Source organism: Eurypyga helias, unplaced genomic scaffold (assembly GCF_000690775.1).
Source record: "Eurypyga helias isolate BGI_N326 unplaced genomic scaffold, ASM69077v1 scaffold12507, whole genome shotgun sequence".
Taxonomy (NCBI): domain Eukaryota; kingdom Metazoa; phylum Chordata; class Aves; order Eurypygiformes; family Eurypygidae; genus Eurypyga; species Eurypyga helias.
The window spans coordinates 59,205-80,912 of record NW_010263718.1 but is presented as its reverse complement, the minus strand read 5'-3'; the positions used below and the strand labels follow the sequence as shown (position 1 = coordinate 80,912).

General features: G+C 36.2%; 1 protein-coding gene across 6 annotated transcripts in view; it reads left to right on the top strand.

The window, feature by feature from the left end:
- The first annotated feature begins 317 nt into the window (after window positions 1–317).
- Window positions 318–21,708, top strand: part of ETV1 (ets variant 1) — a 64,181-nt gene continuing 42,790 nt past the window's right edge. For 2 of the 6 annotated variants that reach the window (XM_010156152.1, XM_010156150.1), the window contains exons 1-4: window positions 318–362; window positions 1,151–1,238; window positions 3,084–3,131; window positions 12,948–13,001. In XM_010156152.1, the coding sequence (XP_010154454.1) occupies window positions 318–362; window positions 1,151–1,238; window positions 3,084–3,131; window positions 12,948–13,001 (235 nt within the window). Of the gene's footprint in view, window positions 363–1,150; window positions 1,239–3,083; window positions 3,132–3,593; window positions 3,655–12,947; window positions 13,002–21,708 lie in introns of those variants that run through there. The other 4 variants (XM_010156155.1, XM_010156153.1, XM_010156151.1 and 1 more) reach the window with 3 other exon arrangements.

Here is a 21,708-nt window from a genome sequence, read left to right as displayed (position 1 = left end):
GCGGGGAGTGTAAATAACCTGCCTCTCGCCTTCCTTTCTGCTGCTGCCTCGAAGTGCTTTTGCTTCGTGTTTTCCTGGCAGAAGCGTGTAACCCAGGTGAAGGCAGAGAAGGGAGGGTTGTTTTTATGAATGGGACTCTTTGGGGTTAATTAGCTATGCAAATTCAAGCAGTTCATTCATGATTTTTTTTTTTTTTTAATCTAAAAGCCATCTTGTATACCCCTCTAGGCTGATTGGAGTCCAGATCCCGAGGAAATCTCCAGATCAAATGCCCAGTAAATAAAACACTGAGCTAAGACTTGTGGAGGAGCTGCAGAATGGATGGATTTTATGACCAGCAAGTGCCTTACATGGTCACCAATGTGAGTGATCGGCTCAAAGTTGGTGTTTATAAACTTCACTCCGACTTATTTCTGTGAGGGAGTTTTGCAGACTGAGTATCTGCTTTGTTAACACTGTAGGGGCGACTCTCATCTGGGAGCTTTGCCGGCAAGATGAGCCGATCTTCTTAGTTATTTTAATAAAGCATCATGTTCTTTTAAAGACAGTTTTGGGGTGATTAAAAAATCATGCACATGGTTAGCGGATGAGAGAGGCAAGAGCAGCAGCAGCTGCATTCAAAGTTTCTGGCTGCCTTTGCCTGCAACAGTCAGAAGAATAAAGTTGAGGCAAACGTTAACTTTTTTCCCTTTTTTTTTTTTCCTTCTTTTTCTGTTCAGGACTTTGCAGACCATGTTACAAGTAACATGGGGAAACAAAGCAGTCTGTTATAATCTCATATCTGCGTTCTCCTGCATAGCTTATGTAGAGGGGTTTTATGTGCTATTGTATAGGTTCGTCTGCTTTAGGTGCTAAAAGCACATGTTGGTATTGTGTTGCTGCTTGAACATATTATATATGTATCTATACAAATAGATGTCTACATAGATACATAGAAATGTGTTGCACTTAGATACAGGAATCTTTCGGAGGATGTTAGGTGCTCAGCAATATCTTTTGCTAGAAACTGGAGGCTGCAAGCCAATCATTTCCCTGTTTGAAAATGTAAAGAATTCATGCTGGCTTTTGAGTATTCTTGATTAAATGAAAAAAAAAATGCTACCAACCAACCCCTCAGATTTCTGAAGTAACTGATCTTTCCTGTTTATAGAATCCACGTGGGAGAAACTGTAATGAGAGACCGACAAATGTCAGGAAAAGAAAATTCATTAACAGAGACCTGGCTCATGATTCAGAAGGTGAGGGCTTGTTCCTTCTTCCCCCCACCTTAGCCCCCCCTCCCTCTCTTCCTCCCCCCCCATTTACTAATGCAGAGAAGCTTTTTGAGAGTTAGTTATTTATTTAGGAGATAACTGTATCTAGATTAATCTGAATAAACAAGACAAGAAAACTGCATTTACTACTGAGGGGAAAAAAACCCAACAACAACAAAAAGACAAAACAAAACAAAAAGAACCCCCAAAAAACCCAAACACCAAAAGACTGGCAAAGACAACAACTGATACAGTTGGTATTTTTTCGTTGACTTACCCTGTTGCATTTTAGGTACTGCTGCACATGTGGCATGCGGATGTCGTACTGAGGCCAAGCCTTTGCAGCATCTGACAGAAGTTATGGCACCTGGCTTTTTCACCTTCAGGCCTCTTGAGATTCAGGGCTTTCCTCATTCCTTCCACCTTTTAACATCCTTTTCATTGGTGTGTGTTCACTGGTGGTAGCAGGAGTAAGAATGCTGGTGTGGAGACTGGGTTTTCTGTCTAGCATTACTGTAGGGCTAGTAGTCAGGCTCCTGTTGTCTGGTAGCCTGTTTTTATTACTGTTTAACAACTGGTAGGATTAAAAATCCTGGGAAATTTGATTAGGGATGTTTAGGGTGGACAAAGTTTTGGAGGGCTGAAGATTTCTAACAGTCCCATCAGTACCACTCACATGATTGTGGCTTGAGAACTGTAGTCTAAGGATAGCAGTTAACACTTCTTTAGGTTACAGTGTCAGTGTAGATGCTACACTTACACCCCTGTAAGTCCGTAAGACGTACGGGAAGGTATATAGGGTCCTACAACTTAGCCATATAAAAATCTTATCGGGGTGAGGACACATAGAGGCACTTTTCAAAATCACTACTTACTTGTTTGGAAAAGTTTATTCTAGGGTAGATTGCAAACAACTTTCTGATTTTCAGTTAAGTGATTTCTCAGACTTGAATGTGAGGTATCAGTCCACAGGATAAATGAATAGCCTCTATCATTTAAGTGTGTGTAAACAGTTATCTGTCAGCATTCATAAAAGAGGAAGTCTCTCAAAATACGTTAAATTAAACCATTTGTCAGTTCAAATATCCTACTTAGTTTATAAATTCTGTAAGACTGTGTTTGAGCTTTGTAAGTAAGCTGAATGCTGTTCTGGTTTGCACCCATTATAAGCCACGGATTTCAGTGAATTGCAAAAAAAAGATTAGCTGCTGCAAAATTCAGTCCATGGGGAAAGTAGTTTCACGTTAAAGTAATACAGTGACAACAGCATAGAGGAAATAGTGGTGATTCTCTTGTCATACAAAGTAAAACATAATGGGAAGCACAAAAGATTTCCCATTTCTGTTTGCTATTGCAGCACCTTGGGTCTTCGCTTCAAAATTTTTGTATGATAGGTGCGAGTCTAGTGATAAAAATACTTAGTCTTTGCTCAGACAGAACCCCCGATGAAGTCCAGGAGAGCTTTATCTGGGAGAGATATTTCAGAGGAGGCCTGAATTGATAAGGAGAAATAGTTCACTTGTATTAGAAAGATTATAATTTTGAACTTCTCTGTGTTATTGAATGAGCCTTTTATACTATAGAACTTGGTTAAGATCTGGTGGTTATTTCAAGAGTTGATAAAATAATACATTAAGTATTTCTCTTTTATTAACAGATGCAGAAAAATCATTAACTGCAACCTGAAAACATCTACTTTGTCTGCATGTTTGACTGCCAAAATAGAATTCGCATACATTGCTTTTCAGGAGAAATGTGTCTGTGAGCATGTTTTAATCTTAGAAAGGAATTGAAGGTGTGAGTCTTATCCATGTTTTCATCTTTTTGCAGAACTCTTTCAAGATCTTAGCCAATTACAGGAGACATGGCTTGCAGAAGGTAAGGGAAAAAACTGCTTGTAAAAAGAGGAAAAACAACTCTGGAGGGGGAAAAAAAAAAAAAAGTCCTGAACTTGCTGTCTTAATGTTCAGCCCAATTAATTGAGCTCTAAAAGAGCCACCTCATGTGTCATGCATACATTAGAGCCTCTGATGAGTTTGTCTTTGGGGACTCTGGGGCTGCTCTACCCAGTGTCATCACAAATTACCAGGAGAAATTGCTTCCAGCTCACAATCACATCTGCTTTTGGCAAGAACTAATGCACCAAGACTTCAAGTTATAAGCCTCTGTTCAGATTTTAATTGCAATTGATCAGGTTTATATTATTGTACCTCGAGAGACTACATACAGCCAGAACTGGGCTTGCTGTTTCCTTTAGAGCAGCACATATAATTATTTGGTGTTCTGGTGGAGTACTTTTCTGATGGCAGAAATTAGTTTCTCTGGGTTCATCGGGACGGGATGCTTCAAGATTTAAGTGCAAGTGTCTTCTTTCCACCTTGTTCACAACACAGAACATTAGGTGTGTATGGAATACTTAAAAAGTACTATTTCTTTCCTTTTTTTTCTTTTCAGAAACCTTTAAATATTTTGCATGTCATTTTTGTCTTTATATTTGTAATTGTGAGATTGTGTACTGGGTGATTAGAAAGCTGGCATTGGTCTGTTTTACACCTGCTTTGCTTTTAAGTATTTCAAATAATTTTGCAGAGCACATTTTACTAAAGAGAGAAGGTTTAAGAACAATAATGTAGAAATCTGAATTTAGAGTAGCTGTTGAGAGATTCATTTAACAATAAAAAAAAAGAGCTGCTGCATTAAAAGAACTTTAATAAAATGCAAGGTAGCTTTCTGTTTGTTGAAGTGTATTTGTTCCCTTCAGCAATATTTTCTGATTTTTTTCTTTGATATTTACAATACTGTCTATTTGAAGCATAAAGATTTTTATGCATTGTCTTAGTATTTCTGGTTGAAATTTTTATGTAAACTTCTGTATCTGAAATAAATATGATTTTGATGCAAGTATACATAATCTCTCCAAATTTATCCTGATTTAAAATAATGTATTCACATGTGTTTAATTTTTATCATGTACTGGACTGTACACAGTTGTTTATAGAATAGATGTTAGGCTTCTTAAGAGAAAAGACGGATGTTGGGGAAAATTGCTTGCTGCTGGTTTTCATAGAAAGAGGGAAGTAGCGATGATGACTATTTGCCTACATACTGATTTTAACACCTTGATATATAGTTAGTCAAGTTCTTAACCTGTAAGTAAGTTGTGGGGTAGTGTTTATTTTGCTGACATTTTAATTCACCTAGCACTATTTTTAGCATATGGTTGTTCAGTACCTAATCAAAAAGTCCTCTTTAATGGATCAGAGGATTTATTTTTATGAGTTAATACAATTCTTTCCTAATTATTGAAAACAGAATGTCCTGTACTAAGATAATTTTTGTAGTATAATGATCAGATAAAACTGTAACTGTTTCACTGGTAATTTTCCTATGGATCTCTTTATTTTGTATCATCTCATTCATTCTAACAATCCAGAAGCATGTTAAAAAGCTACTCAAAAGATACTTTTTTTTGAAGAAGAGGAGAACTTTTAGTTTGACTTTTCCCTGGCGTGTATGTTTTTGTTTCTGGATTTTTTTTTTTTTTTTAATGCAAATCAGAAAAATGCACGCAGAGTCATAATGCATGTGCAGATAATAATGTAAGTTTGAAAAATAGTAAGGAATTGAAAACTGATTTAATAATTTCTGCAGGTAAATTACTATAATGGCAATTTTTATTTTGGGGGCATTGCTTATTTTAGACTAGAATGAACTGCTTGAAAGCCTGGTGTGGTTTTTTTTTTGGGAGGGGGGTTGGGTTTTTTGGGGTTTTTTGTTGGTTGGTTGGTTTTTTTTCTCTTTAGGTGGGTTTATTTCACTTAACAAATTTAGATAGGTTTTGAGAGAGAAAGCTGTGTAGTCCTGTGTCAGTTAGGTTAAGGAACCTTTGTTAATGCAGATAGCATCAGCTGGTAAGTATTTAAAAATGAAAAAAAAGTTGCCTTTTTGTGTCTCAGAGGGTAATAAAGCTAAAGAATGTTGTATTTTTGCACAGCATATTACAAGTAAATGCTACAGGTTTTTCAGTGTTCTAGAAATATTTAAAGAAATCTCTGTGTTTCAGGCCACACCATGGTTTCTCAAGATGATAAAATTAGATATTGAGCTATTAACTTGATCCAATTTAAAAAAAAAAAAAACCAACCCACCCCAAACAACTTTTGTTAGTCCTTTTGGTAATATGCTAGTATTTGAGGGTATTGTAGCTTTGCTCAAATGTCTACATGGATGAGCTTAGCCAGGATACAGATTTTGAAATCAGACTTGTTTACCCGTTGCTAGATGTGTCCATTTATGTTCTTCTGGACCTTCATAGGCTAGAAGTCTGCCAATTTGGCAGCATCAGTGATGTTTACATATTTCTTTTCATAATGCTCTGGAGCCAGGGAAATGACCATGAAATTTTAAAACATCTTGACCCTTTTTAAGAAAAGCAGTGGCAGCTGACCAGGTTTCTCCCACGAGTTCAGATCCCCGCTGAGGAGTAACCAGGTCAAAAATCTACTTACTCGTTAGGAGAAGAACTTAAATTGCATTTTCTGACACACAAAAATGCTTGTGGATTTTTTTGTTTTGCTTTTCCTGAACCTGTCTTTACTGCATCACATATTTTAGCCTGGAGATTTTTACCGTTGGCATCACTTGTGACAAGTTGGTGGTAAACAAATAAACACAAAAGAAATGTATTCTTTTCCTGTTGAAAATGGTGGGAGGTTCACATGCACTAAAGAATTAATCCAAAATGTAAACAATTCAGTAACCTCTTTTAATATTTTATTACTCCATAATTAACAAGCTGAATACTACTTACAGAAAACTTACAAATATATTCCACTAGCGGCATACTAGATTTTTATGGAAATTATTTTGGCTTCTTACTCTGTGTAGTATTAAATATGTAAGAAATTATCTGAATTATTTTGATGTAAAACTTACTCTGAATAAGTTTTCCTCATGTCAATTGTTATGCAGGACAGAATATAGATTATAAGTATTTCCTGATGTCAGAAATGGAAAGCGGGAAGCCTTTAAGAATTGTTTCAACCTTCAAACTTGAAATAGTTAAAATCACCTAATGCTGACCAAGACAAGTATTATTCAGATATTATCTTTTGGTTTATATTTAAATAACTTGAGGACATTTTTTCATGATAATATTATAAAATTACTTTACTGATTCTGTATATTTGGAATCAAAATGGTTTACACAGATACCAATTGTTCAGTAAGTTGAAAAAAATTGTTCCAGTATTAATCTAATGTTACCTCATCATCGTAGCTGTTATTTCTTATTCTGGAATAAAAAGAGAGAGAACAAATTCTTAGTGTATGAAAGTCTCCTTTCCATGGTGAAAGCACTTGGGTTTGGGGGAATAACAGATTAACCAACCTGATTTTTATTTAAAAAGACTCTTTCAGATAATAGTTTCTCCTATTGTTGTTAAAGATCGTGAAATGATACATACAATTGTTAAAGTTACATAAAAGGCACCGCAATCAAAGACAAATAATGAATTTATGTGCTAGATCTCCTTCTTAGACCAATACATAATATGCATCTCAGGTGGTAATAAACTGAAAAATAAAATATAATCTTATTTGGGTGACTGGAAAAAATACTAGAGGTTAAGTGAACAGTAAGTGGTTTGAAATAATAGCTACAGGTAATGAGTTCATGCCTCTACTGCAGCTTAGATAAATTGAGTAGATGGCTGTTACAAGGTACCAGTATTTAAAAGCCAGCTCCTGGTACCTGAAAGTAAGTTATTTCTCTCAAATAGTTAATATCCAAATTTGAAACAAACTTTAGGAAATAATTTTCTGTCCTCTGTTCTCCTGTCATGAAAGGTGTACCAGCATTGTGGCGATGTCTAAGCTGGTGTTTACTTGTAGTTTATTTCTTAAAAGAGGAGATATAAAATTAAGTAGGTTTTGGTTGTCAAATGCTTATTTTTAATAAAAGAAAGTACGAGATCTTCAAATATTAAGTCTAGTTAGAGTGGCTTCGTTTCTATCCGTGAAGATGTGTGCAGCTTACTCCGGCTAACTAGTTTTCTTCTGCCAAAAGTTTTAAAATTTACTTAGGCAAATGCTATGTAGCCACATTCAAAAACTAGTCACATTTTTATAGAAACAAAAATATCAAGAAATTATAATTTAATGCCTCCATGACTGAATTCTGTCTGGTGGGGACAGACACAACAAAGCAGCAAAAAGACTGTAATTTTGCACAGAGAATAACAGTTTGGTTTGTTGTTTTTGTTGGGGGTTTTTTGTGTGTTTGGTTTGGGTTTTTTTGGCTTCTACTGATCTTACAGATTTGTCTTTCAAATACTCATCACTCTTGATCTTAAATGTTGGTGCACAAAAGCCAGAAAAGTTAATTAGGCAAAATTAGGGGAAGAGGGAAGGGGTGTACTGTTAAAAACAAATCCCAAAGAAATAAACCCACCATAAATTGCAAGTCTGAAAGTCTGTATAGTAATAAACTTTTTAACGTTTATCTTGTTTGCTGGAAAAGTAGATGCCTTTTACTCAAAACAATAATTTTCAAAGGCGTTGTAGGGTTTGAACCATGTGGGATGTAGTGAAATGCTGAATGCGAGTGTTCTTTTAAACTAACTGTTTTCTCATTTTTAGTATAGCAGCAAATGAAGAGCAGATTCTGCAAACCCGTCTTCGTATTCGTAGGGTTTATTCACATAAGGAAGAATTTTGAGATCTGGAGCTAGTTTTTTGAACTGCATTTAAGTTTATTAGTCAGAGCTGCTCACTTTATGTAAAAAGGGTTTTGAGTTGTTTTGACAGCAGATCCGGTGCTTATGGGAAATAGCATTTTGTACCATCTCGAAAATTGTCACTGTTTTGCCTTCTGAATGCTGCTTTGTTAGAAACAGTTGTTCCCATGGAGGGGGAAAAAAAAAAAAAACAAAACCCAAAAAAATCCCAAACCAACAAAACCAAAAAAACAAACCAAAACCCACAACCAAATTCCCCCCCGTCCCCTGTCCCAGCTCTTTTAGGAATACTAAAAATGTATACAATCTTTCAGATACTCCAAAGTGACAATGAATCAAAGAAAACTGAATAGACTCATTACTGTTGAGGCCTGAAGTCTTATTTTAGCTGAAGCCAAAATCCTACTATTCATATATAATTCTCTGTCAATTTCAATTTTTTGGCCACTTTGAATAGATTATTTATATTTTAAAAGAAATTGCTCTCAGCTCTGAAAGTGAAGCTTGAGGTCAGAGAACACAGTACTGCAGGAAGTGTTCTGCTACCCAAAATAAAGTTTTAACTGAAGCGTGGAGGTTTGCAGCTTCTTGTTTTTCTGAAAAGTTTCTGGTTTTTTTAAACAGGAACACCTTTCCCTGGAGTGCAGCTGAGCTTTTGGAAGCAGTTTGCGATTGGGAGAAGGAAGAGTTAAATCTAAGCCCTTTATAGTTCGCTTAACTTTTCATTTATTAAATAAGTTCCTCAGCAGGTCTGTGCTGCATCTTGAGACAAAGCAGTGAAATCTGTGTGTTTATGCCTAAAGTTCAAGTTTACTTTGCTGTAGCTTTCTGGAAGGGTGTGACATGAAAAGCTTGTGGTTGGGGCCACATGGTTCATGCTGGACTGTGTTTTTGTGAATGGAGGCAGAACTCCAGTTCTGACTGCTTGTCTTGAGGAATTGCTTCGGAGATCAGCTGTCTCATTCACTGGCAGAAAGAATGACTCATACATCTTCTGCCTTGTTTGGCTCCAGGTCATTGTTACAGTGGATAGAGCTGGTTTTAATTAAATATTAACTCCTTTTGTCGTGGATGCTTCTTAATGGAGACTTTTTAATTTTGTTTACTTGCAATGAAAGAAAGCTAACAGGCCCTCTTTTTAAACTTTTTTTTTCAAATTGCTTTCGCTTTGCAAAACGAGCTGTCAGTTCAGCTTTTCAAAGGCTTTTTAGAGCTCTAAAACCAAGTATTTTTGTGCCATGAATGTTTTCTTTTGGCAAACTGATTTTAACTAAGTATGTACTGAAACTAAAATCTAAACTGATTACATCCTCAAGATCATCAGTAACATTTTGGTACAATTCCTAAATCCTCCTGAGACATTATAGCTATTATCAAAAGAAAAAGGAATCTTTTGGTAATAATCTAGATTGAGCTGGATAGCTTGTTCTGCAGATGTCTGCTTCACGAGTCTGAGACTTCATGTCTCTGAATGTGGAATGAACTAATGTAGCTGCTTCTGCTATTAGCAGTAAAAGCCATGTGCTTGATACCCTTCAAAACCTTTTGTTAGTCTTTTGGAATATACTTGCCTTCTCAAACCCTCGTAATTAAGTAGCCAGGGAAATATTCTCATTCAGTTAGATGATCATTTCAGGTTTCTTTTTCAGTTTTCCTCTGAATGACAAAGTAAAAAAAAAAAAAAGTTGATGATTTATGCATTGTGTCTGGTGTTGAGTGTGTTAACAGAAGACACATGAAGATTTTATGGCAGCCTTGCTGAATTGCAACATTTGTGAATAAAAGAAAAGAGGAAATGAATGGCATAAGTATATAAATGTGCAGGCAGTTGCAGCACTGCAAGCTATATTTTCCTTTCAGACATTCAGGTTGAACTGTCTTACCTGTCTGTTTAATTTGCTGCAAAGCGTGCCAGTAATGACCCAAACTCAAGGTTCAAAAGCCCTCTTCCCCTTGAGTAATGGGACGATGTATTCCAATGATTTGCCCTCTCATAGCAAGATGCTGGTGGAAGAAGTCTGTATTAGGTTGCCTGCATTTCTGCAGTATGATGGTGTGTGACTTTTCAGTTCTGCTAGTTTAAAAGTAATACCAGAGTAAAGGAATAATTTAAATTCTTATTTCCAACAGTTAGTGGGTCCTTCAAATTTCTTTGTTTAGGCTTGTGGGCTCTTTTCTAAGGTAGTGATGCTACTAAAATTATATTCCAGTAGGAAATGTATGTTCCTGAGTTGAACCTTTTGGGTGTTGGGTTTTCTTTGTGTATATTTGGCAGAGTTTTAAACACTTGCTAACTTGCTGTATTCCTTTTCCTACAGAGGCTTTTAAGGCTATGTCAATATTGTATTTAGAATACATTTTGATAGCGTAGTCTCCACCTATTTCTAGAGCACTGATAAAGTAATGCGCCTTGATCTCTGTTAAATATGCCTTCGTAAATTTTAGGGATCCATGAATGAAATATATTTTTCTTGTTTACTCCAGACCAAATCAGTGCTAATGACAGTATCTCTAATCTAATATACTGTTTTTCCATGACAATTTAACCAGATTTATTTTTTCTTACTCTTGGCTGGACAAAAATGGACCTCATTTATGATATATGCGTATATCTCTGAAACAGTTTTGTTATGGAATAAGGCAAGTTAAATAAAGCATAAATAAATAAAGCAAGTGGAATAAAGCATCATTGAAGCAGTTCAGTGCACGGAGTGCACCCTGGAAAGTTATACAAGATTGGTGTCCCAGTTCTGCAATCACTAAATGTAGCCTCCTGAATTCAACAGGATAGGTTTTGTTTTCTTTTAGCCTTTTTCAGACATCCTGGTTTCACAAATTAACATGTATGTATATATTAAAAAAAAAAAAAGCATGTGTTTGTATAAAAAAAAAAAATTAGCCATACTAGCCTCCTTGGTGCATTTGAAAATAAAAGATAGCCTAAGAAAAATGTGTGGGATGTGCCTTCTGTAAACAAGATGTTACTTTATGCGATTACTTTAACTCTTAATGTACTCACAAATCCTTCAAAAACAATTGGAAATGTAAGTAATCCTCAGGAACTGATTTTTAAGTAGGATACCTTGATTTCATAATTGCATTCTTCTGGGACAGTCAAATATTTGGTGTTTTTGTAAGGAAAATGCTTAACATTTGCATGCAGTGAATTTCATGAAATGTCAGAAATTGCAGAGTGTATTTGGCGTCATATTGTCCCTGATTTCATTTTTGGTAAAAGTCCTGTGGTTTTTCTGGAGGAATGAGAAAGTTAATGCCTCAAAAATACTGGGAATATTTGGTTTGGTAAAATATGTGTTTCACAGAGCTTCAAACTTGGAGGAGCTAATACGTTCTCAGAGGTACTGGTTTCTTCTAAAAGGATAGGTTATTAAAAAAAGCCAAACAGCAATGGAACAATAGCTATGCTTTTTGTCAGAGTAATCACGTGTCTTTTAAAATCTGTGTTTGCAGATCTCCCAAGGTCATTTGTTCTTAAGGGATATTTGCTACAATTAAGACAGTAGGACTTTAACATTTATTTTAAAACTGGGAGCAAATAATTTTTTGATATAATGAGCCTCTTTCTGAACTCGTTACTCAGGGAAAAAGCTTTTACTTAAGTCATTACAAATACTTCATGAATAGGGAGTGGAGTTCTGATTCATGCAGAGTACTGTAGTCCACATTAAAAATAATTGTGAGTAATTAGAATTTAATATGTATTTTCAATTCAAAGAAATGCTATTTAATAGCAATTGCACGTATATGAAGGGGAACATATGCTTCCTAAACTTCTGAATGGCATTAAAGTTGTATTTTGTCATTTAACATATTTAATGGTGTGATAGTCACTGTTTTGATAAATGATTATATAACCAGTACTTACCTCCCAAATCTTGTTGGGTAACCAGATCGTGGCAGATGTTAACTTTTAATTTAAGATCATATGAATCATGGGCTTGTATTTGGACAAGAAGTGTGTAAATTGAAATATTTTCAAACATAATTTCATGCAGCTTTGCTATGATGATTCTAGTTAGCGTATGTTGAGGACAAGATGACGAAGTTCAGAGACGGTAAGCTGGATCCCTCTTGGGATGTACCCAGGGCTAGTCATGCTCCAGGGATGCCGCTTCTTAGTGTAATGTTCTGCAGTTACTCAAACTTACTCACCCATACTATACGTTCAATGTTATTTCAGCTTAAATGGTTTAAATGAGCTTACAGTATGAGAGGTGGCCATGTCTTACATATACAATGAAAAGGAACTGGGTACCACAGATGCAGAATTATAAATCAGTAGACCATGAAATGATTGTATTTTATAGCTCAGGTTTGTGATGAAAGTTCCCTAAAAGCAATGATCTTACACAAGGTGAATGGATGTTGTTAATGATGCCTCTTTAAGTGAATTCTTTTCTTCGATGTGCGAAAAGTTGTCATTGAACCAGGAATTCTGTGGTCTGGTAAAACAGGGGTTTTTTTACTATTTAAAACAATAACAAAAAAACCCCTACTGTGTTGGCTGACTGCCATGGGAAATTGGAATCACTTTTAAGTAAGTTGCCAGCGTGGTAGTTGGGGTTAAATATGCGTGAGTTTTTGTGCAGATATGTTGAAAATGAGCACTGCTGGGTTTTACCAGTGGCATGGTTGGTCCAGACCATGGTGCAGGGAGTGAGGCAGGCAGGGCCAATGCCAGCCTTTGCATCTTCCCATCCCCATCGCTCCGCACCAAGGCTGCTCTGGACTTGCACTGCACCGCAAAGCTTCACCCCAGGGTTTATCTGATATTAAAATGATGCGCTTGCCTGATTTTCATACTCAACAATGAGGAAAAAAAATCCTAGTTTTAATCTTGGCTGTGCTTCAAATTAAGCACAAGAATCTTTATTTATGCTTTAATGGCTCCTTTTAATACTTTGTTTTGTTTTGTTTTTTGTTTTCCTTTCTTCAGCTCAGGTACCTGACAATGATGAGCAGTTTGTGCCAGACTATCAGGCTGAAAGTTGTAAGTATAGTATGAATCATCACTTTCTTAAAAATACGTATTTGTGTATTTATATTTGGGTCTTCATAGTTGTTTATTGTGTCATCTGCAGTCATGTGATTGCTCCTTTTGCTGGTCGGTGACATCAGTGCAATGAATAGATAAAGCAAGTGGAGTTTTGATGTGCAGCCAAAAGAAGTTGTTTGTAACCTTTAGCAGGGGACCCTTTCCTGCAATTCCCACCCCCAAACCCCAGGGAAGCAAGGAAAAACTCAGTTGTGGAGGTGGAGGGAGTTTTTCTGTTTGTAGAGTGAGGAGAGGAGCGTGTTGATCCGGTATGGATCAGATATTGTGGGACATAGGAGGCAGCTTGGCTGTGCAGAAATCAGGCTGCTCAGTATGTTTTGTGTATAAATAAATAACATTCTTCATGTAATCAAATAGAGCCACTGCTGAAGCATTTTTAAGGCATCTTAACATGTGCCATTTTGTCGCTCAAATAAATTCTCCCTTTGAATTGATGGGAAGAAGCAGGGGTTGTGTTAAGCTGGATGCTTTGCACTGTTTGCTACTTTTACTCAACATGTGCCCAAACTTACTTTTTTTAGCCTGTACCCCACAAATCTTGCCTTTACTTGCTGAAGTGCTACTGTTCTGTTAAACACTGGCTCCCCTTCGCTGTACCTGCTGTTCTGTGATTTTGAGTAGTTGCAAGGACGTAGTAAAGAAATTGCATGGGAAACATTGTTTGACAAGTAACAGACTTCTTGGGGCTTCTTTATGCATCCTTCTTCCTCATGGCAAGGCTTCTCTCCATCATCAGAGGTGTCTTCTAAACAGTGTCTGCTGATTGCAGCAGAGCGCATGGTAGCATTTCTGTTTTGCTAAATAACTTAAATAATTTATCCTATCAGAGTGAATTACTGCAGTTCACTAAACCAGGTAGCTGTTAAATACAGCATTTGTGTACTGAAACGTTAGGATTAAAAGTAGAGAGATTAGAAGGAATTGCATTAAAACAGTCTTTAGTCCAAAAAACAAATTCAGACTTGTTTTCTTATGATTCTTTTAGAGGATTGTTTTTTCCAGTTATTTAGAGTGTTATGAAAATAATTTATTGAGAGTGTTCATAACAACATTTTGTGGGGAAAAAAGTAAAAAAAAAAAAATTATTTCATCCCTTGGACTCTGATAGTATACGCGCACAGCAACAATTTACTTTTGTTTTTCTGCAGAAGTGCCTGTACATATACGAAGCAACAATCGTAGTCACTTTTAAAGTTGCCCGTTGTAACAGTTTGGTTGTTTGAAGTCAGCGGTGAAAAGACCACGACTTTTTTTCGTTTATAATTAAATTATAGTATGAAATCCAAAACTATACTGTAAGTTTAAGATCAGTTACATTATCCTACATCCATAGACCTGTGTCCAAATATAGTCATGTATGCATACATCATTTGTGCAAGAGTACAAGGTTCAATTAGGGCTTCTATTAACCCACAATTATCGTTACACAACAAGTCAATGATTCTTGGAAAATAATTTGTGAACTGTAATGAAAAGCCCCATTGAAGCTGGTCACTGCTTTTGGTGATAAAGAAATTCTCCTAATATGGCTATTTTATTAATGCTGTTGTATTTCAAAGTTCCTTAGGCACAGCTTACACAGTATTATCAAAGGAACATTTATTTCTTCATTTCAGTTGGTTTCTTTATCTTAAGTAAAGGTCAGGATAGCTTCCTGGAGAATTATTCTGGCAAAGGTTATGGAGTTTCAGACATATACTTGGATATAATGTATGTAGCTGTGGGCTCTGCAAAACTGGAACAGAGATCAGCGTAACCAAAGCTATGGGGAAATTAGTGCTGCAGAAGTAGCATAATTTTGACTCTTTTGTCTAGGATCCAAACCTGCCTTCAAACTCTATTATAATGACTTACTATATATATATAATCTATAAGTCTGTACAATACTCACCTTGTTACTGGCAGAGGCCAGCTTTTTTTTAATTTTTTTTTTTTTTTTTTTTAAAACACGGGAGAGAATGGGCAAGCTTTCACAGGTTTGGTGTTTGATACACTTAATCGAGCCAAAAATGGTGAAGGACAGAAATGTGAACCAGTGAAGGAGGTTGGAGCCGCTTCATTTCAGAGGCAACCAAACTGTGGTTTGCGACACAAATTTCATTTATGGAGCTGTATATAGTTTGGGGCGTGTGTGTGTGTTGTGCAGAGTATGTAAAGAAAACTGAAGTGCTCCACTGAATCAGTTACATTTGCAGTCCAGGTGCAAAATTTAGTAACCTTTTATTTCTAGCTTCATTGTTCCAGAAATGGGTTTTAAACCTGGCGTAGGTCTGTGGTCTTAAATTGAAGCCTGAAACATTGAATGGAGTTGCAAGGAAGTTCAGGAACACCAGCAGTGCAGGAAAGCTGTGGTTAAAACTTTCTTCCCTAGAAATTACTAAATTAGTCATTTCTTGAAGCAAAGATGTAGACAGTCAGGGAGGAACTGGTACTGCCGAGATCATGTGCTGTGTCCTAGTGCTGGGCAGGGCAGGATTAAATGCCCCTTAAAGAGACATGGGTTTTGCATTTCTTTTCTGTAATAATGATTTTAACTAGAGAAACTGCTCTGGTATTAGTAACTAAAGGAAACATTTAGTTTAGATTAGATATAGAGTCCACTTTATCCACTTAGGGATTTAACTTCAAAGCTAGCTTGGGACCGTGAATATTTCAATTATGAGATGCTATTAAACTTCAATCGGTTTTCAGAAAGCAAACATGATATATATATATATATTTTTATATATATAGTTAGCTGTGGGCTTTAGATATTATGATTGAGATCAACAGCTGGCATAAATTCATGTGGTATTATTGATGTTATTGGAATTATGCATATTTCTACTAGCTAAGGATCCAGCATGTCAAGCTTTCCCTTCATGCTTTAAATTTTGTTTTGCGTGTTTAAAGCTGAATTTATTTGTTACTCCATTATGTCTTCTGGAAAGAGGTCCTTCCTACCATAATAATCTTAGAAATATCTGCACTTCCGAACCTAATTTTTTTTGTCACAGCTTCCAAAGCCCCATCTTGTCCGTCTTGTATGACCTTTATATTAAATATTTTTAAACTTTGAACACCTATCACAAAGAACCTTTTTGTAATTTAGCTCAGACTGAGTGGAATGAAGAATAGATAACAACTAGCCTGTTCGGGTGAAATTTGAAAAACAAAACCAAATCGCAGTTTAGTTTCCTGTAACCTGATTTCTGCAATGACTGAAGTTTTTGATTTCTAAGGGATAAAAATGTATATCAGAAAGATTATTTTCAGCTTGAAATTACACTGGAAAAATATTGTAATTGCATATTAAAATACTGTAATTTACTTACTCTTTCATTTCCATTCTCAGAAGAAATAAAAATTCCACAGAAAGAGGGAGGAATCGCTTTTACAAGCATTTACTTGGAAATTGTGTGTTAGGCAGGGTGGTTTTGCCCCATTCTGAATCTACTTCTACACTTCAGCTGACCTGCTTTGCTATATATTCAGGGGTCTTCCTAATGACTCTTATTTTAGCAATTACATGAAAATTGTAAAATAAAAATGAAAAATTCCTTTCTCCAAAAAGTTTAATGCTTTTCTTTTTTAAAAAAATCAGAGTTCTGTGTGTGACGCTTTTTCTAAATTCCTACCCAATTCATAAGACTTAGTTAAGCTGGTTTTCTGTCCGTATAAAGTCAGTATTCACGTGTTGAGAAGGGTGACCTGTGTTTATTTCCTCAGATAAGGTTTCGTATTGTTTCAAGTCCATTTTCATATACTGAGGAGGAGCCAGATCCTGAACAGGTTGTAATCAGTGGCAAAGCTTTCAGATAGTGTAGAACAGCAAGGACTTCTCAATCTAGGGATAAAAATGAATGTTCAATTTGCTCGAAGTCTATAGCAGTTGAGGTGAAGATTGCTTGCTCCCATTGTTTGGATGGTTTCTATGACAGACACAAGAGGAAGTAGGTAGGATTTGCTGATGTTTGAAGGATGTAGTTGGCAGAGAAAACTTGGTATTGTCAACAGTACAGTGATTTGTAATTCAACCTTGGTACAATTGCTTATAAACGGGGATTACTCTGCATGGAACCAGATTGCCTGTTGTCTTAATAGCATAATAGTGTTTTGTTTTAATAATATGCATTTACATTGGTCTGTTCTTCCAGAGTTTGGTTCTTTTTTTCTCTCTTTGTTTGCCCTAAAATATAGGTTACCCATTTAAAAATGAATGATAAAATGTCTTTTTGCTTTTTATTTGTTACTGCATTTCTGCTAATGAGGATTTGTGCTGTGCTTCACATTCTTGAGTTTTCTTCCTTTTCTCTCGTTTTGTTCCGGTATTGTTTCCCTGACCATCACAGCCTTAACATTGCCAAGGGGTAAATGTTAATGTTAGACCACAGCTGTTGACAGTAAATGGGAAGGGCTGGGTGAAAAATCCGTGCTCCTCCATGCCTGATTAAACTTTGAGATAGGAAAAATAGTTTTTTAGTAGTGGTTTTATCGTTGATCTTTCACAACCTTTTTTCTTCCTCTTACCTCTGGTTTTTTTTTTTTTTTTTTCGTCCAGATTTAGCAGAGGAGCTCTTTCAAAGTAGATGCCAGGAGGCTTAAATTATTCAGGGACGTGCTTTTTAGATGCTCTGGCTTACAATCTTTAAAAGCCTGTTAAAGAGAGATTCTTTACATAGGCTTCAGGTAGCTGTGTTCTTTTGTCATTTTAACTGATGGTTTAGGATATTCCAAATGCAGTTTAAACGAGGAAAAGCTTTATTTATCTTCATGTTTGCAGTATACAATATCATGAGGTTTTTGTGTTTGGGTTGTTGTCTGGGTTGTTTTTACTCTCAGGTGAAAAATGCTCTGTTTGTTTTATTTTCTTTTTTTCCTGTGACTTAAATTTCAAAAGTGAATTTCAGAACTAGATGAGCATTTGATTAAGTATAGCATGAGCTGCTGAGCAATTAGTAGAGGTTAATTTTCACTTATTTTGACATATTTTGGAGAAGAAAACCCACATGACTAAAATAAAGTACAAAACACCAGAATAATGTAAGTTCTGATGGGCCTACGGAAGTCAAAAGGAGAACTGTTCACTGGATTTGTTTTTGTTTATGATGCAGAATAGTTTAACTTTGTAGCTTCTAGACAAAAATCTAGTAGGCTGAAAAAATGACATTTTTTAACACGATGATTCATTATATAGGCAGCTGGTAGTCATGTCTTGGTAGTTCACAATGTCTTAGAAATTGTAGTTGGTGGTGTTTCGGTTGTCTGTGCATGGCAAGTTACACACATGTGTTTTCCTTTTTTTTTTTAAATCTTTTTTCTTGGAGTCTGTGTGGCTGGAATCACCTTTTAAGTGTAGCTCTGCACGTGTGATACTGCAGCAGTCAGTCCAACAAATATTCTAGAAAGTGGTGGTAGTTATTCTTGGTGCTTAGCTATTCCCTGGTAGGGCTTTCTGCTGCAGCTGTGTTTTGTTTCTTGCCACTTGCCTTGAAACTACTTCCTTTCATAGGTCAGACGTTGTCAAATACGGAGACATTTACTTATTTATTTTAGTGCATGCTGGATCGTGACAGAAGGGCTGTGAGAGTCGTGGCTCTGTGGTTTGTTCCTGCCCTTAGCTTCGCATGACCTTGGGCATGTTGCTTAGCGTCATTGTTTCTTGGTTTGAAGAGGTACAGAAATGCATGTATCGCTCTGCTGTGAGATATACAGCTTTCTTAATGATCACTTATCTAAAGATCTCAAAAGCATTTTACAAAGAGAGTCCAGTGCAATTGCTGTTGTAAGAGCTGGAGAGGTCAGACTGAGGAGTCGATGCTGACCACCTTATCTCCCTTCATAGTTGCCTTAGACAGCCTCACTTCTTTCATTGTATCCCTGAGCACTTGTTTCCTTTGTTTAAAGCAGGACTGAAACTGTTACCAGCTGTTAACTTTTTTTTTCCCCCCCTCTAATTCTCATTCAAAAGAAATTAGGAACTGCTGTCGTTCAGAGAACTTTGTGGGCTCATTTTGTGGCTCATCACTAGGCATTAGCTTGTGCTGATATTTTTTTTTTTTTCCCTCCTTCTTCCTCTAGAGGATTTTTGGAAATACTTTAATCTGCCATAGTTGTGTCCTTTGCCATAATTGCAAGATTTAATTCTTTAAAAAGTTTTACCAAGAGGCAGACTGTCGACCATAATGCCTTTAACTTTGATCTTAATAATGAAGAATGTGTGTGTTTGGTTTGATTTTAATAAGCAGTTTCTTGTTATTTGCTTTTCTGCTTGTATTTTTATACTACATTTCCAGCTTTGAAAGTATAGGGTACCCCTGGACTGTAGTTGTGGTAGTGGCTCACAGACTGTGTAACTACCGATGGTGGCAATATGAAACAAATGACAAGACCCCATGGAGTACATAGTACATAGCTTTTGACTTTTAAATTTTTTTAAAGAAAGCTATTCTTTTCAGAGTGCCCTTCATGCCCTCGTGTGAATTTTATTGCTAACGAAAAGATACCTTTGGGCATCCCAGCAGTGTCAGAAGCCACATTATGCAGACATGTTTTAACTGCACCGGCTCCGGTGAACCTGATGGTTTCCAGCTCTCCAGGGCATGGAGGAGTCCAGGTAGCTGGACTGGGCTGCTCTTGTGAGGTTTTGTCCCACTGGCCTTCCACTGGCATGTCCCTGCTCAGCCAAGCTGACATAGCTCCTTTCCTCAGAGACCCATCCTCATTTGCTGTTTTATTGCAGATTAAAGGCTTGAGTTGCATGTGGAGGTTATCAGCTAATGAATAAACTTCAGTCATCCTATCCTGTGATAAATCTGTCTTGTAGATCAAAGATGAAGCATGTAGACTTCTTTTCTTTCAAATGGTAATTTCTTAAGGCTGTCAGGTCACTTCCTAAGGTCTGTTTACATAAAAACAAAAACTTTAAACATATTTTATTCAAAATGTGGAATTTTCAGTTTTAAAAAAACCTTCTATTTCCTCTCTGAGGAAGCTTCTCCTCCCTTCCCCATAAGGACTCTGTGAAGATCCCATCTGTGGAAACACAGGCAATCCTCACATTGTAACTTGTAGTCATGGCAGTATTTTCTTAATGCTACAGTTACTTCTGTTTTAAAACAGATAGTTGTTTAGTTAATGTCATCAGGAGTGTGTATATGTATTAGAGCATCTGTTCAGTTCCAGTTGTATTAAACAAAGTATGCAGAAATTCAACTGTAGTTTCACAGAGAAACCGAACAAGGTAGATTGAAGGGTCTTCATTATTCTTATAAAAAACTGTTACTCTCCTTAAACTGCTTTCCATGCAGTGTTTTTGCAAAATGTGTTTTGAATTCCAAGATCAGCCTAAATAATGATTTGAAAATCCATAAGCTCTGGGATGGTGCAGTATAAGAAGGCAGGTTGCAATCTGAATCCATCCACTTCTATTTATTTAATATGTTTCTTTAGGTAAAATGTATTTAGTCTGTATAATTTTTTAGTCTTTTTTCTTCTGATTGCTGCCTCAGCAACCAAAGACAGAAGTCAGGCTCTCCCACAGACTGCCATAAGGTTTTCAAAGGGTATAGCATGAAAAAAAAAAAACCGGGAGGAGAGAGTGACAGTCCTGAAAACATCAGTTAAGTACTTGAGAGTCTGTGGTATTCATGTCATGTAGGGACTAATATTGCTAGCCCTCTGCAAGCGTACAGGAAAAATAGCCCTTGTTACAGGTTTTGTCTCCTTTTGTTTTGGTCCTGTGCATTTCAGTACTGGGAAGTAATTACGGTGGAGCGATTTATAAGCTGATAAATAAGCAGAAATGATTATATTTATTAATTTTTTTTGAGTCTTAGAAGTCATTGGTATTTTTTCTAGGAATGATCTAAACCTGGTCTAAACTGGTAAATGGAAAACTGATTACTTTTTCAAGGCAAGTATTCCAGTCTCTTCCCTGAGAAAGATTCTTTTCTTTTCCTTTCACTTATTCCTCATGTTCTCCTTGTGTTCGACACATTACTTGTATCCATTCCTGGATTATAGTTTGACCTTGATGAGGTGAATAGAGAAGTGAACTGTCTTGGTAAAGGATATCTTTATTCTTATGTATCTATTTGTTCTGCAAGCTGAGGATTATGCATGTTAAAAAAGAGTGAATCATTAGCAACTTTATTTCTGGTTGTCTTTTTCCCGTGGCTGTTTATGAACTTATTCAGCAAATGTGGTTGCCAGTAAGTTAATGTAGTGAAATATTTTTTAGCAGTGACATTTACTGCCAAGTCCTGCAGTCACTGAATAGGAAGGTTACTGACTGGCCAGGTTTTTGTCTTTATATTTATGTATTATGAGTTGTCATCAAGGACATTTGAAAAATTACGTGTGCAAAACCAATTCCTAGTCTTGCTACTTTGATCCTCTTTGCTCAAATGTTGTTTCCCTTCTGCTTCTAATGTATACCTAAAAAAGATGAACAGTTTAATTTTTTTAATACTCTTGTCTTCATGTTGAAACAGAGTGCAGTGTTTTTTTATTAACCCATCTGTAAATAAAATGTGTTCACAAGACTGAAGCAATAACGTAAATGGAGACCAAAAAGACTTTGAAAAGTGTCAGTATTCAGTAAAGACCAAAGGTTTCAAGCATTTGGGATTAGAATTTGGAAGCTGGATTTATACAAGTG